The sequence below is a fragment of the Falco rusticolus genome, chromosome 9, assembly GCF_015220075.1.
Source record: "Falco rusticolus isolate bFalRus1 chromosome 9, bFalRus1.pri, whole genome shotgun sequence".
Lineage (NCBI taxonomy): Eukaryota > Metazoa > Chordata > Aves > Falconiformes > Falconidae > Falco > Falco rusticolus.
Window position 1 is genome coordinate 38043520 of NC_051195.1, and position 17245 is coordinate 38060764.

The 17245-nt window shown below is 38.6% G+C and overlaps 1 protein-coding gene and 1 non-coding gene across 4 annotated transcripts in view; both read right to left on the reverse strand.

The window, feature by feature from the left end:
* EIF3A (eukaryotic translation initiation factor 3 subunit A) overlaps nt 1-17183 on the reverse strand; it is a 35594-nt gene extending 18411 nt beyond the window's left edge. For all 3 annotated transcript variants that reach the window (XM_037400283.1, XM_037400282.1, XM_037400281.1), the window contains exons 1-11: nt 17040-17183; nt 13022-13212; nt 12689-12825; nt 9455-9618; nt 8009-8208; nt 6788-6996; nt 5681-5852; nt 4579-4683; nt 3671-3769; nt 2850-2966; nt 1661-1846 (exon numbers count right to left, since the gene is read on the reverse strand). In XM_037400283.1, the coding sequence (XP_037256180.1) occupies nt 1661-1846; nt 2850-2966; nt 3671-3769; nt 4579-4683; nt 5681-5852; nt 6788-6996; nt 8009-8208; nt 9455-9618; nt 12689-12825; nt 13022-13212; nt 17040-17088 (1629 nt within the window). In that variant the 5' untranslated portion in view covers nt 17089-17183. The remainder of the gene's footprint in view (nt 1-1660; nt 1847-2849; nt 2967-3670; nt 3770-4578; nt 4684-5680; nt 5853-6787; nt 6997-8008; nt 8209-9454; nt 9619-12688; nt 12826-13021; nt 13213-17039) is intronic.
* Nucleotides 3174-3306, reverse strand: LOC119154188. Its single transcript, XR_005106363.1, has one exon. It is a non-coding gene; the product is annotated as a small nucleolar RNA SNORA19 (small nucleolar RNA).
* Nucleotides 17184-17245: the final 62 nt, after the last annotated feature.

Below are 17245 nucleotides of genomic sequence, written 5' to 3' on the forward strand. Positions count from 1 at the left end.
CTCTAACTACACCGACTGATATTAACCTTGACACTGTACTCCAATTTTAGAAGCATAATTATGTCTTATTCAGCTAACTGTACAAACATGTCAAGTGTAAGACTATTTGTCATTTTTTATCTATGAATGTACAGAAAAAACGTTTTTTCTTTCAAATATATAATCCATCTAGTACCAATCACTAGTAAAATCTTCAGGGGGAAAACCTACATGGAAAGATCTTTATCTTAAACACTATACAACAGCTAATATATGTTCAAGCTAACATAAGTAAGCTAGCATTAAGTGTCACGATGCAGTTCTGCTTTGTACGTTTATATCTTAAGATTATTACTTAGTATTTCAACCCATATAAAAAAAATCTAACATGGACATCTTGCCATCAGCCTGTTTTCCATAGGGAAATTTGATAAGTTTGCCATGAAATCTTTCATAAACATAAAGCAAAAGAAAAAATTACCACTGCTCTTAAGAGAAGTGAAGGTTTAACTTGCCACAACCAAAGCATGCTGGAAATCCGAGACTGATTTACACCTTGCTCATACAGGGCTCTGGAGAACCTGAAATGTAAGCTCATTGGTGAGTCCGACCTTGAAGCCAACAGTCCCAGTGAGAAGGACAGGTCAGGTTCTGAGTTGCGGGATCTTTTGTTCACGTTTTTAGGTTCCACTATGGAGTTACATTCCAGGTTCTTCACAACAGCAGTTTCTCCAGGAAGAATAAAGACACCAGGCTCTTGGATTTTCAAAAATGCATGCAAAATTTTAAACAAATACTAGCTCTGTAGGCCCATCTATCAGTAAGTTATTATTTGGTACATTCTAAACCTGACAGATGCAAGACCAGCAATTTAAACTCAGGCCTCTTGCGTACATTTTTACATTACTTTAGTTATGACCAAACACTAACTAGTTGGGTGCATTTAAGAAATGACAACTTCTTCACAAGTACAAATAGCCAACTACCACCAGATTGAAAAAAAGAATAAATTAAAAGGTACATCTAATCTGAGAAAACACATTCATTAAAATATAAGCTTTGGTATGAATTGTCAAGTTATTAGCTTATGTTTCTAACTTAATCCACAAGTGTATAAATGCAGCCCATCATTACTGTCAAATTAGATCAGAGAGCATTACCACAATGTTTTGAAAAACAGAGCAACACACTTTTGAAAATAAACAGATGTACAAAAGGACCAATCACTACCTACTTAAATCCTTGCAATGTCATGTTAAATTAATCATTAGATAGCTCACTGCCTTTCCTATGTCAAGGAAAGGTAATCCAAGTAACTCCTTCAAGTATGATCTCACAACCTCAAAACATCCTTGTCTTGCTAAATCAGAAAATTTAGATCTATTAGAACAAGTGAATATGTAACAGATGCAGAAGGATACTTTGCCATTAATAAACACATTAACACACACTACATTTGTATATATTAACACCTCAAGGATCAATTATCTGTTCTGAAGGGAAGGGGACAGAAGTAACAATATTACCACTGCACTGAGAATAGATTACTGGAAAGAGCAGTTATCAAACAAGAAAAATAATAACAAAAGGCTGTATAAGGGCAACAGATAAACATCACACAACACACATAGGTGCAATGTCAGAATTTGTCAACATTTTCAGACGACTTAAAATGACTTACCAGTAAGTGAGGAGGCTTAATGACTGCAAGAGCCTTAGCCAGAGCTGAGGACATAGCAGTCAACTGATTTCTGATTTGCTCAGAAGGCATGCTTTGTAGTTGAGGGCCTAGTGGAGCATCTTCTCTAGTACTGTAATTCAAATCTGAGCCAAAACTCAGTGTCCGGGTGGTATGATCAAGGCGAACCTTTGCAGAAAAAAAATCGGAAGAAAAGGGATCATATTATTTATTAGACAATTTCTCTGTTGCTCTGCCTATGACCAATATGAGTAAACAGAAGCTCTAAGCAGAAATTACTTTAAAAAACAGTTTTAGCTATACCAGATTATGAGAAGTGCCAAATTAGTAGAAGAAAAATAGCTCTGAATAGAAGTTTGATTTCCATGATTTCTAAGAAAACAAATGAACAAAAATCACGGGAAGAGGCTGAATTTTCAATGACTCTATGAAACGAGCACTCCAAGACAAATCATTCTTGCCTCTTCCTCCACATTAGCAATATGCAAAACAAGAATCCTGACTTTAATGCAGACAATTTCAACGCGTAAAATAAAAGCTAAAGTTGTGTGTTAATCTAAATGAACTAACTCAGCTTTATCTACAAGCCTAAATGAGTAATTACTAAGCAACCTCAACTAAAAACTACTTGTATCTCATCATCAGCCTAAACATTTCATTACAGGATGCCGTTCTTTCAATATTGACAATTTTACCAACATTGCAATCTTCAACAGCAGCTGAAATAGACAGCGGTACACATTTAAGACATTGGTGTTTTACTTCAGTCACTTGATTAGGTGAAAAACAACATTAGCAACTGCTAGTTCTTCAGTCTTGCACAATGAATTCGGCATAGTCAGAAATTCACATCCCTGTTTGTTAGGCTTGCTTCAGGATATGCTGGACTAAATGACTGGGGCTCACAGGGCAACTTTCAGCAAATCTGATTTCAGCTTTTACTTCTACTGGACTTACGTTAATGGTTGTTGACCTAAATCAAAAACAGACACCAGAATGCAAATAATTTGTCAGTACTTAACATAGTCACGTGTTTCTTTGACTCTGGTTTATCTCCATCTATCAGAATCAATTATCTCCCTTAGGTTCAATGTCAACCACTTAGTTTTCATCCAGTGTTATACACATGAATCCACACATAATTTCACAGAAGTCTTTTTACAGCACTTACTTGTAAGTCACAGTGTCTGGCTGCATCAACAATACTACGTTCCAGCTGGAACGCATCAACAAAAGGAACCAGGGTAGCCAGACGAGAAAATTCAATGCTTTGATAAATTTGGGCCACCTGTATGTGAACGGAAACATTAGGTGTTTTTACTTGTTAAAAAGAGATCCGAAAGAAAAGTTGTTGTATGGGTTATAAAGCTAAATCACTAAACTGTCGACAAATGAATGTATACATATTAATACAATAGCAAATACTCTTTCAGGATTTTATTTCTGTACTGTATTCAAACTTAATCTAAGATTAAATGCCATTCCTGAATGGCTTCTTTGTATGAAGGAGACTGGCAGCAGTAACTACATAGAGCTATACTGCTAATTAGCCTTCAACTATTTCTGTAGCACATCAGAAATAACACTGCTCCTCATTTGTAACGAAAGCAGGTCAATGAAATGTGCATTTTATAAAACACTAGACACAAAACCACCTGAAAACAAAATATACCACCTAGACCTTACTTTTAAAAAAGTTTAAGAAACAATTAATTACCTTAAACAAGACATCATAGATCCATGAAGAAAATCCAAACAAGAGATTACACCATTGCATGCAGCCACTATTAAGTATAGCTACTGCAGCTATACCTAAATGATGTACAAACCTGAAAACGCAGGTTATATACTGGAAAAAACTATTTCAAAATCATAATGGCCTTCTATTTGATGAAAAAAAACTTTACTTCAGCATGAAAATTTCCAACAATTTTCGCACAAAGCATTTTCTAACTTACATATACTTACGAACTAAGTTTTCTTTACTCATACCTGCTGCAGAAGGCGAAGAATGGTATTGTTCTGCAGGTGAGGAACATACAGCTGCAGTTCAGGTTCCTTTTCAGCTTGGTCTTTCACCCAGTTCAGAACCTATCAAAATTCTGAAAAGTTAATCTATCTGCATCAACCCTTAAACACTTCAACATTAAAGTATGAAACACTGTTCTTTAATACTTCCAGTTTACAGCTCATGAAACAACAGCCTTTCTGTCCAGACACTAAATCATTTTACTGAAGTGTATCTTTTGATCAGAACACTTGATCTTATGGGTATGACCTAAGACTTAGGCATATGTATGAAGGCGACTGACAGTACTGGCAACAGCTACCACACTGCTAATTTACCTTCAAGTTCTTTTTAGCACCTCAAATATCTTTGTTCCCACTATCAAAGAAAAAGAACATGATGTGCTTCACCAACTGCAGAATTTACACCAACCTAATCAAGAGCTCTCACATGATTTTACCTCCCAGTTCTCTACATTTGAAGAGTAAACATAGTCATGGGTATATTTTTCCACTTCCCACACAACCCACTTGCATGCATGTGCACGTGTGCTTGACTTCTTTCTCATTTCTACATCTTTAAAAAAAATTTAACTCAGTATTACCTCCACTAACAAGACCTTCTGATATGTTCCCAAAACTCTGCACCTTCATAGGGGCCCTCTGAACAGCATCCTAGAGATCTGAATTTTCATTCTATTTCAATAATCTGGTGTACTAGGTGTATCAGATGTTATGTACTTGTCACTGCAATGGCATTTGACCAAATACAGCCTACCACTGAAAATTCTGGCAATAGAAAAAGCTAGTTTGTATTTACCACAAATCAATATTCAAATAACAGGCTTATTAGTCAAGACCAATTACCATATACACAGAGCTACAAAACTTACCTTGCTGACACGGCTACATAACTTGAGTGGGTGAAAGTCTACTTCAAGCCAATTGTAAAGTTCTTTCACTTCTGGAACAACATACTGCACCACGTTGAATCTTACCTACAGTCAACAAAAAAATCCAAAGATCTCAAAATACATACAATATTAATAAATAGTTATGCTTTAAGAATGTTTATATTCAATAAGTTAAATGGGCACCACATATACGTTTTAATACAGGAGAGTTACTTATTTTTTATTACAGCATTCTTAATTGCAGTGACAATAACTCTACACTACACCACTAAACTGTACTTAAAAATGGAAAAGTAGACAAAAACCATATAAAGATAAATATTTAGAGTACCACCCTCAACTAGCCATTTCTAAGACTCAAGTCCTACCACAACGATGTAGGCCCACGTCCAAACTAAGACCACACATCTCAGTTCACGTGTAAACTTCAGAAGCTTTAAACTGTTGTTTTAAGGCACACTGGAGAGGTACCAGAAGAATTAGCAAAAATTGTAAAATGAACCATGGAAATGGCTGCATTAAATTCAAACACCCTCTGAAAATACCTAACTATGACTGAATGCCTAATTTGTTTATGAATATCTGGGAAGGTCTGAAGATAGATTAATCTAGGCTCCCTTCAATTTAAACACAAGGAAGTCTTCGTAATCAGTTAGGTACTCACAGCCTGCTACTTGATATCTGACCTGCCTTTATCTGATACACATTTAAAACAGAAAAACAAACACTTGGTTCAGTTAATTACACACCTTAGAGCAGAGGAAAAAAGTTCTAGCTCACAACCCTTTTCAGACCCCTGAGTTTCAAAATTACATTGCCCAGGTGACATCAAGGACAATACTGAATCTGACTCTTTAGTGCACACAAGATTTCAGGCCTCCCGTTATTGCTGCCACTTCCAAATGGTTGTTCTTGCAAATCTGAAATTTTAACACTATACTGTAAGTCATAAAATTAACCATATAGCTGTTTTAACTTATAAACTGCTGTCTCATAACTAAGCATAGTGCTCTAGAAGGAAAACAGTCCAAAAAAGAGGACTCAATGTTTAAAAGCTGCTCATCTGAACACCACTACCTACCATATCATTAATGAGACTGCCACGTGTAGGTGGGGCCTGAAGACCCAAGAGGGTTGCCAGTCGTCGCTGTTTCTCAACAATGATACCATCCATATCCAGAAGGCGAGCAATATCAGTTCTCTCAGGAGTTATAGGAATTGACAGCGTGGCCAAAAGGACTCGAGTAGACATCCTGTTGACAAAGTATAATTGCAAAAGATGAACTGCAAGAGAACACTAATTAATTCCTTGTCATGTACGTACTAATTCAAGATTTGGAATGACTAGCATTCATGATGCAAAACTGTGTAAAAATACCAGCCATAACAGAAAAGATGTTAACTGTGCAATAAGAGTAAAGAATGCAGTGTTCTTCAGTAACCAGGGGAAAGATTTTGATAATACCTTTTCATTACATACGCGTGTGTATATATATATCCGCACATATACACAGAAATAATAAATTTAAGCTGCCACTGTAAATATCAAAATACTATAAAGCAATGAAAACAGTAGAAATCAGTACCTTTAAAAACTTATTTTAGCTGCAAATCCCTACCAGTCATTTTGATTGCACTGATTTTTAAAATTTACTGTGTGCGCCAGATGTACCTTTTGATGTAACAATACAAAGGACGTTAAACAATTAAATTCTGACCTTAGTACCCAGATGAACAGAAATATAAAAATTTCCAGAGAGTATTTATTCCCACCAGATTCTGATTCTACAGAGGCCTGTATACTTGTCACCAAAAAATTAAAGGCCATTTGGCTATACAGACTTTTATATATTAAGGAAGTTTAAACTAGTAACAGTGAACTCTTGTGAAGTAAATACTAATGTTCAGAAGAGAAAAAGGAAGCAAAACACAGATACTATTAACTTGCTTATTAACAGAGAAGGAAGCTTAACTAAAGTGACCCTGATATTTAAGTTATTTACACTGTAGCTTTGTAAATATCCTTCTTGCTCTAGGTTTCTTTTGAGGCAATTAGTACTAGCCACTTTAAGCAGAGCTGTTCATATCCATACATGTCATCTGCTTCTTTTGGGGTACAATTTTGTTTATTTTTCAAACTACAGGCTTAAAAATAGAATCTAAGATTACATTAAATATCGTTCCCCACCTCTGCATCTCCTCTTGTGTGAGATTCTTTCGCATTTCTCTTGATAAGTGATAAAGTCGGTGAAGTGTGGATGCGTGAAAGAGAGCATTTCCTGATTTCCAGAAGACAGTTGAAACTTTGTGATAGTAATTTGCCATCAGCTGTGGTTTGGGTGGTTTCTTAGACAGTGCAAACAGCCCATGAATATCCTCCACTGCTTTGAAAGCTTCCTAGAAAAAACAAATACACTACTTTTAAGAAGTTTTTTCAACACTCAAAACCAGGGAAAATATACATTCACTAAAGGTTGCAAAACTGTAACACGTTTGTTATGTTAAGATCACCACTGAAAGCTGTGACCTTCAGCTTTGCCAGTTACATGAAATGAAGTACTTCCTTCCTAATTAAGAAATGATTTGGACATACAGCAAATCCGTTAACTATCTGCTTAGAATTTGGTAGTTAAAAATTTTTTAGTTTTTTAATAATCTTTTGAAAACTGTCTTCTTTCAGATTTTCAAGCTACAAATCCAAGGGGAAAAAAAACCTAAAACCAAACTGGAATAAAAATTCTACTATTTTAATATTGTACCAATTCTACTATTTACTGATATTTTTTCATAAAAATAGGTTTTGTGATCAAAACTGGGTATAGTTTCCCTAAAAATACATGTACTCTTAGAAATGCCTTACATGTAATTACTTATATACCTAAAGCAGAAACATCACAACTGAGAACATTCTCCAGATTCACAAAACCAAAACATGACAACCTTGGCTTTTTAAGGAATTTGGCATTAGAAAGGTTGGAAAGCAAAGCCCCTCTAAGAAATTTGCTTTGATCGTGCCCTCACTGGCTAAACACTACCATAATTCAACCAGCAATGCTGGGAGCCCAGCCTAATAGCAGGCTTTAATGTTTGCTAACCATTTCCAGTTCACAAGAACACAAGACAGCAGAGGTGAAGGTGTCATCAACTTCTCACTTTCAGAACTTAAACTGACTTCGGCTACTCTACCATTTATTACTAGCAGCAAAAGCTGGGTTTGAAAATACTATGCAGGAACATCAGACTAAGTATTCAATATGCATGTAGCACCACATTCTAAATATTAAAACTTTATTCTTTAGCTATTATCCTGTGTTTACCTTGGAATATATACCATGAGATACGATCTGCGTGGAACAGATTCTGGAAAGGCTGTAGACTACAGTGGGATTACAGGAGCCCTGCTGCATACCTGCCACAGCTCCATGCTAATAGCACTGTCCAGCTGCACCAGCCTGGTCTCCAGGTGCATTGACTGGCTGTCAGGATTGTTGAGGTTGATTGCTGTGCTTTGGTTGTGATGACGCTGGATCTGTCCCAAATGCATTCGCAGGTTATCACAGAGTTTACGGAACTCGGCTTTACGTGTGTACTGCAGGCAGAACTTGAAAGCTGCAAAAATTAACAATATAGAAAATGCTCACTAACAATGACTTCATGACAGTTCTAAAAGGATTCAAATACGTAAATCAGTATGTTTAAAGAATCTTCATTTACAGTCCAAAGGCATATCAAACAAGATGCAATCTAACTGTCATGCATAATGAATAGTGACAATGCAGAGCACTTCTTGACCTCAAAAAATGAAGATGCTTCTACACAATTAAGCTTAAGGAGCAAAGGGAATACTTTTGAGTCTCTAAAAATGTTCTAATTTAAGCAGCGATTCTAGCTTTTATTTTGAACTAAGTGCAAATAAAAATTCTGTCAATGGCATGAATTCAGGTTTTGGATTTGTAAAATGTGGGAAAAAATTCTCAAGTCACCTAAATACAGTAAAGTTAAATGAAGCTTTCTAATGACTGGAAATGACAAAGAAAAAAAAGGAAGTCTTTGATCACATAGATCCTCTCAAAAACCTGGTTTGCGTTGACACTGTCACTCTGAAAATTCTGAAGTATCTCAACCAGAAACAGGCACAAAAGGATGTCTCCACAATGTAGCACAAGGACTTAAATACACTAAAGCACCTAGAACTCATCTGACAATCATCTTTTGGATGCAGAGTTAAAAATCTAAGACTTCTTTCAAAAATACAGAACCCTGAATTGTACATACAAAGGAAAACCTTTTTCTGCTCATCTCTCACCTTTAAGTAAAGATTAACATCTAAGTATTCTTCTTTATAAAGTCAATTTTTGCAGAACAATGCCAGAAGGAAGCAGACTAGACTTTTTCCCATTACCTTCTGCATAATATTTTGCTAAGCTACGTCTGTGTCAAAATTGATAGCATATCAGAATTTTACAGTACCCTTTTGTGTACATGAGTTTTTGAAATTAGCTAACATAGAATACATTAATGGAAGACACATTTGCCATTCTAGATTAAATGAAAACATGACTAATTTGGATCAGTGAGTTAGAAAAAATAAAAAGACACAGCACGAGGAATTCTCATATTCTCAGTATGTCCAGGAAAAAATAACTTCTTCCTTGCTGGCTCAGTGTCCAGAAACATCAATAATTTTGAGGAACCTCTGTAATTGTAAGAATAGTATGTGTGTACATACACATATTTAAGAGATTTTATTTCCAATTCTGAAGCAATATCCAAACAGAAATTTTCTAGTTTTACAGGATGTAACACAGAAGTCCTAGATCTCATTATACTTTAAGTTTCCATCTTTACAATTTACCTTGCTGTGCAATGTCATGGTACAGGCGTTCCACTCGAGAATTATTTCTGAGAAGATCCAAACATTGTCTATAGGATTCCCACAGGAATTTAACCCAGGGGGTCAAAAGCAGTCGGTCAGTACGATCCTGGGTATCTTCTCCACTTACAGCACTCAAAAGAACACTATAGTTGGGATGGGGTTAAGGGGAAAGGAAAAAAAAAAAAAAAAGTGTTTTATTCCCCACTATGCTCACCACTTTTTCTTATCAAGATCTAAGATGAGACTGGACAAATCTGAACAGCTGATTGCTGGTGAACAGTTTATTGCTTATTTTCAAATTGGTCCCTCAGACTTCTCTCTTTTCCTTTAAAGGATGTAGATAACTTTTCTTGCTGTTAAGTTTCAAACTTTGGCCCCTGCACACACAACTGACATGCACAAGCTTCAGAGGTAAGAGACAACAGGAGCTTTTGTATCCTTCATACCAGTAAGCCAAAGGAAACCTATTCTAGGATTTTCACATTTCCTCTTCTACCAGGGAGCTGCACACTGTACCTCTGTTAGATTCAAGTGTCAGTCTACTCTGACACTTTCCTACTTGATGAAACTTCCTTTTTAGCCACCAGCAATACTGCCAGAGAGAGCTCACTTCTTGTTGACATATGACACAGAAGCATTGTGTGCCTTACTATCTGCAGACATAGAAAACTAGAATACTTAAAGTATCAGATCCTTTAAAAATTCTGACAGGAAAAAGATGCTTAAAGATGTCAGAAGATATGATAATCTTGCATTTAGTGGCCATAACTACACTCCCTCATTCACAGAAATACAAGATTGGAAAGGATTCCCAAGACACTGAGACAAATTCAGTGCTATGGCCCACACGACCCCTTTCTGCAAAACAGTCCACCCAGCATTACAAACTTAGCAAGAACCATCTTCCCCAAGCCTTCATTTTTAAAGTCCTTTTTGAACTACACTTCTAATATAAACTCTCAGCTCTTGCAGTTCTCTTATACTACACCACTTCCAGATCTAATTTACTTCCTTGAGTCCTAGTACTACATACATTAAAGACTACATCTCACCAGTGCCTTCTGCAACAGATCAAGCAGTGAATCCAGCAAAAGCGTATGAGAAGTCTAGAAAACAGGACCTAAAAAAACCTGTGAAACTCTGATTGCTTAGATTAAGAAGCGTGACTGCAAAGACACATTTTCTAGTCCTCAGTTATATAAAAGAGAACAAGGAAAAGAGCAATCAGTTGATCTTCAGTGTCTATTAGTGGGATGCCTCTAACAAAGACTATTTCAGGGACTGGAAATAACATGAATGGCATTGCCAACCTGGAACAACTATTGAAGACAAGTCTGCAACCTTTTCATGTTTTGCAGCCAATGAGTTCCCAACTACTACCAGAGAGCCTTGCTGTTAACACATACATCCACATCATTTTACTCCAGGTCTTTGTATTCTATGACTCTGTCCTTCACAGTTGCCTACACAATGTCTTCTACTGATAATTTCTTCCAATTTTCTATCATCAGTAGATACAACTTTGACTTTTCTAGTTTCTGTGCCATGATTTTAATAGAAAGAACTCTCAGTAACTTCACATGTCCTTTTGTCATTATATGTCATCAGTTTCTCACTGGACAATGTCTTAGTAGCCTTCCAATTCAACTGCAAACATCCCTTCCAGTTATGGCATCAACCACATTACTTTTTCCCAGGTTAGATCTCTGGCACTTCCTGAATCTAAAAAACTAAATTACAGAATAAAATTCTAACATAAATAGACATCATCTACCCTTCAGAAAGCCTGTGCTGAATGTTACCTTATTTTTAACTCCATAGACTACTTCCTTCAAAACTCACGCTAAAGACCTGACTGTTACTGCAATCAAGATAACTGTTCAGACCACTACTCAGTCCGACATAAGGATGACGAGAAACGCACTTTCTGCTCAGATGGGTATCTGCAGAGCTTTAGTACCCAAAACATTTACTGGTATTTTTAAAACTCCAGGATAGAAGCTATGCTGTCACCCAGCATGAAAAGAAAGCTGGCTTTTATGTTCACCTCAGACAGGGTAATCTCCATGCTCTAAAAACCTTTCTTTTATTTCAGAATCAATAGTCTTACAAAAATCAGTATCAAAGTACTGCTTTCATCTTCAGACCACACCTAGGATGGCTAATCAAAACCTACCTCCTCAGAATTTTACCACCATTTTTCCTAGAATTCTCCCCTTTTGGCTGAAGATCCTTTTGTTATTTCTTTTGGTACCTTCCACAAGTTTTAATTTGGTTTTACTTACAGAAATTTTAATTTATTACCTACAATTTTTGATTTTTTAAAGGATACGGGCAGAAGGTCTCTTCCAAACTCAGCTAGAATTCCTTTAAAACATTTCTTCAGCCCCACCATGTCACCCCTTTTCCACAGATGTCATCACATATACAGTTGTACTATTGGAGTTAATGTGAGCATTCCCTAACTCAACAGATTCATCTGAAGAACATGCAATTTGAGCTAACCTCACTTTTCCTGAAGCAAGTTAGGAAGTTCTCCCACAGAACATTCTGAGAACAGAACAGTGGCTTCTCACAGAGCTGGAAAGTCATTTCATCCTAACCTGCCACAACTTGCCAGTGAAGGTCTACATACAACCAAAAGTAGATATATCTACCGATCCTTTTTTCCATTCCTTCTATGTTCTCATTATTCATCCAATTAATTATAACACACTGAATTTACTTTTAATGCTCTTTCTTCTATTATCTCATCAGTTACCCAAGGAAGTATAAACAATTCCATTTGTTTGTACATGCACAATGTGGTCAGAAAGAGTGAAGGTTATCAGGTACAGGAATTAAATTTCTCTAATATAATTAATAGCATTTGTACATCAATTGATAGTGAGCAGTTTTCAATAATAAACTCTCCAATACTACTACAGATGCAGATCTAAGCAGACCCTAGAAAGCGGTGACTCGACTCCCAGACCACTCCTACCACATCTACATTTTCTACTCTTTACTACTTCATTTCTTTACTTTTCTTTACTCAGACTTAGGATTTTGTTCAACACAAAATTCCTGGGGTTTTGCCTACTCTAGAACACCACTAGTATTCCATTTCAAGTCCACCATCTTTATATCTAAGTTTTTTGAACTGCTAACATCCTTCATGAACATAAGACTATTTTGCTGTGAACTGTTACGTTTTAAAGTCAGGCCACCAACCTTTCTGGAGTTTGAATGTTATCTAGGTCTTCTATGTCCAGTACCATCTGTTGGGATTCTTCCTTAGCTGCTTCTGTTTTTTCTTCAGCTAATTTTAAATAGGCTCGAACAACATCCTCCAAAGATTTGATGTTCACCTACATCACAGGCAGAAAATTGAAAGATGTTTCCACCCACAACAGGCAGCAAATAATGTAAAATGCTACAAACGCAGGAACATCTAAAAAGGCAGATTAATTCTAACTCAAGACCAATCAGTTACTTTTAGATTATACCAACTGACATATACCACGCTCGCTACAAATAAAAAAAAATAAAATTCAAAAGCCATACCTGCTGGCAGATATTCTTGTACTGGTACAGTCCTTCTTTTGCCAGATGACTCTTGCGGAGATCCACACAGAGTTCCAAGTACTTCAGCATAATTGGCTCGTGGATTTTCTGCCATGTTCGGTGTTTTTTACTTTTCATAACATCATAGAGAACATCAAGGGCAGGCTGTTTTTTGCCGACCTCAAGGAATTCTGAAATTAAAATCCAATCAGCAAAAGACTTGCAAACCAGAAAATGCATGTTTTTATGCTTAACACTGTAAACTTTTAGAATTTAATCAACTCTAACCAAAGTTCACTGATGGCTTGATTTAGCTGGCCATATCAAAAATGCGGGCAGATAGAACTGCAGTGGCAGTCTTTCAATGGCATGACTGGCAAACAAATGCCAACCTCTCCATTAACATAAAAACTTCAGGATAGCAGAGATGTCTCTCTGTCCATCAAGGCATAACCGGGCACTTCATACATATTATTAAAATATACACATCCAGTTTTAAAGCTAGTTCCATCAAGAAGGACAAAAAATACACACCATGAGGCTTGTAGTACAGCACCCACCAATGTCATTCAACAAGATACAAACCATCCAGTGAGTCTGACTTAACTGCCCTCAATCCAAGAAAGAAACAAACAAACATCACTCAGAAAAGTTCAGATTTTGAAAAAAAACAAACCAACCAAAACTCAAGAGTGGCCTAGAGATTCAGTTATAGAACAGTTACACTACAAGCTGCTAAAGTCCCATGGAAGGCTCAGGCATTTTTTAAACCAGCATTGCTCCTGAAAGTAGTGCCTTGTATTCATTCCCTAAGCAGCTGCTGTTACTAATGGGATCTCTCGGCATCACAGCAACTCCCACCTATGCTGTACCACACGTTCTGCTCAGTACAAAATACAGCAGACCATCTACAAGCAACTACCAAAGCAGCACAGCCAGCTATCAGCATATACACAGGACCTACCCTTAACTGCAGAAAAGCAAGACAAAACAACACTGAGAACAGGAAGCAAACAGGTTTAAAAGATAGAAGAGAAGTCAACTACAGCTAAAAGGAATAGTCTGTATTCTTCAAGGCTGCAGGTAGAGTCAGTACTTCCCATGAAGTACTGTGGAAATCACTACATTCCTAAACAATGGCAGAAAGGATTAAAGTAGGGGTCTGCTCAAGATGCACAGACATCAAGAGAGAGCTTCTAAGTTCTGGAATCTTAGTATCTAAGTTAAACATGGCTAAAAGATGCATTTTGAAAGCAGCAGCGAAATTTTAATTTGATGACCACAATAGCATCTGTTCAGGGCTTAGTTCATGTCAATAATGATCTTGCACAAGATGGGCAAGTTCCTTCCCAGGAAAAACATAGTATTACATTTCAAAATAATTAAGGTTATAGTGTGACACTATTCAGCAGTGGGTTTTTTAATCACCAAGGGAATTTTAATAAAACTGTCCTCCATCCCGTAATTTACACTGTTGTTCTATCTCAGTGTTGCTTTTGAGACAATTACAGCTCAGCCTTACAATTTTTTATTTATGAAAATAAACTTAAAAGGCAAGTTTAATCTTGCAACAATGCCAGTCCACTCCAACCACAACTCTCAGCAGTCAGAAACCAACTGGACAAAGCAAAAAATCAATTCATATCGGTTTGAAACTTCTAATTAACTCTGGTCAAGCAAGTTCTTACTTGTAAGTCAAATAATTAAGGCTAATTTAACAGCCTCTGTAGTAAAAGCATACACAAAAAGAACGTGAAGAGTCAAATGCAGCACATAATCACCACGTCTTGCAGTAGAAAAAAAGGTAAATTCTGGAAACAAAGATTTGTTACAAACAAAATGTAACACCTTAGCCCCTGAACACCCCTGTCAGAATTACCTATTTTTTCCTGTTATACCATTTAAAATGCTACAAGGTATCCAAAACAGCAACTAAAGCTCTGCATAGACAAGAACTACCTGATACATACTGACAACTCATCTACTGCTAACCCAAAATCCTGAATTAAGCTAAATTTTCCGTCTAAGAAAATGTACATCATTACAGGTGACAAAGATGTCACATGTTATCCAATATCTCTAGTAGACAGCAAGCTCAGTATCTGCAACAATAAAACACTCCCAAAAGTTGCATTACATCCTTGACTACAAAGCAATGCTAGATATTAACAATAGCTAAGGGTTGGCTTTAACCTACATTTACCATTTATAAGGAAACACAGTCCTTCTTACATATCTGTACATATTTACAATCATTCAAGCTCTTATTTCTAATCATCTTCTATGTATGTTGAGGTCACCAAGAACCTGAAGCATAAAGTGCTCCTAAATGCTCGCTTAAGCCTTACGTGTAAAACACAAACACTGAAACTCTGGAAACTGCACTGACTGTTCCAGTTTGAAATGTCAGTTCCTGTTAAAACTGCCTCCAGCAACATACAATCTGCCTTAGGTATAACTTCTCACCCTTTATTATGCTTGGCCATGGTGAGATTGAGCCCCTGCAGTTTGCAAGACTTCACATTGCTTATGTCATGTTTTCCATTCAGTCTAGTGAGATTGTAACCATCTGCAGGATTGCTAGTGTTTGTCTAGAGAACACTCTCTTCAGTTCCAATCCTTCAGCTCAACTCTACTCCTTTAGTTGATCAGAATTTAGTAGACTTGAAGCAGTGCAAGAGTTGTGTATTTAAAGCTACTCTTCAACACCAGAAAAGCAACGGTGTCAGGTTTAACAGTTTAAGATCAATATTCCAGTAATGTGACTCGCTCACAAAGTACTTTACCCAAGAGTTCTGAAGTTTAATTAAAGTTTATATACTATGGTACATGCATGTTTCCCAGTGAAAGTACTGCTAAAATACTAATGCACCTTTTGAAGTTGACTGAAGCCGATTTTATATCTCATCTTTTTATCTTCGTGAAAATGATTTTTACAATTAATTTTAGATTAGAAAACTTGAGGATGTACGGTACTTTATTAATGTTTTCTCGTTAAAATACCAAGTAGTTGGCTTATGGATAGTCCCGAGACTACACAGTGTCTTTGGCTGTCATTTCAAGATCCGTATATCATCTGTAATTTTTGGATGTCTTTAAGTGTCATTCTGCAGTCAGCCCTGTGACAATGAAGCATCTAAATGGTCTTGCTAAGTGCTTAAAATAGGATACTGTAAAAAAAGAAGTGTCAAAGCCATTTATCTAGCCTGAAAGGAGACAGCTGACAAATATAAGCAGTCCAGTTTTATATGTGGCAACCAGTGCGACAGATCCAGCGCAGTCCTCCTTGGTTTCTATTCCAGGGGCAAATTTACACATCAGCCTATGCAACATTTAAGGAGTTTAATCATTTGCATTCTCACCAGTCACATGAAGGATGGGACTACTGAACATGAAGCCCACATGGAAAAACAAGGCCCGGAACGAGACCGGATTTGAAATCATCCCGGAGCAGCGGTGAGCTGCGGGACCGACACCTCACGCCAAGCCGCCGGTCAGCGGAGAGCCCCTTTCCGCCGGCGGGCACGGCGGCCACTTCGCCGCGGCTCCCGCAGGCTGGGGCGCCTCGGGGCCCGGGGCGCGCCACCCTCGGCGGAACAGGCCCCCGCCGCCGCGACTCGCCCTGCACCCAGCGCCTGCCCACCGCCTGCGCCGGCGGCCCCGCCGGGGAGAGGGAGGCGGAGCCGGGCCGGGCCCGCTCCCCACGGCCGCCGGGGCCTCGCCTCCGCCATGCGGCGCGGCCGACGCCGGCAGGCCTCAGCCATTTCCTGGCGGCCAGGCGGCGCCGCGCCGCTCCCGGGCGTCCTCGCCTCAGCGCCAGGGAGGCGCCGGCCGAGGCCCCGCGCCGCGCCGAGGGGCCGGCAGAGGGGCTCTAGGGGCGGGCACGGCACGGCACGGCACGGCACGGCACGGCGCGGCGCGGCCGGCGCTGCAGGAGCGGCACACGCTGCCCGCCGCGGCGGGGAGAACGGGAGGCGAACCGGCGGCGGGGAGGGGAGGGGGGCCGCCCCGCACTGACCGTTCGCCCGCTTCAGGGCATTTTCGGGCCGCTGGAAGTACACCGGCATGATGGCGGCGGCCTCTCCTCACAGGGCGGCGGCGGCGGCTAGCTCCGTGCTCCAGCCAGGCAGCCTTCGAGGCCGGAAAGGAAGGACGGCCCGTCACCCGCGCGCGCTGACGTCGGCGGAAGCGGAAGTTCCTGCCAGCGCGCGGGCGGGGCGGCGG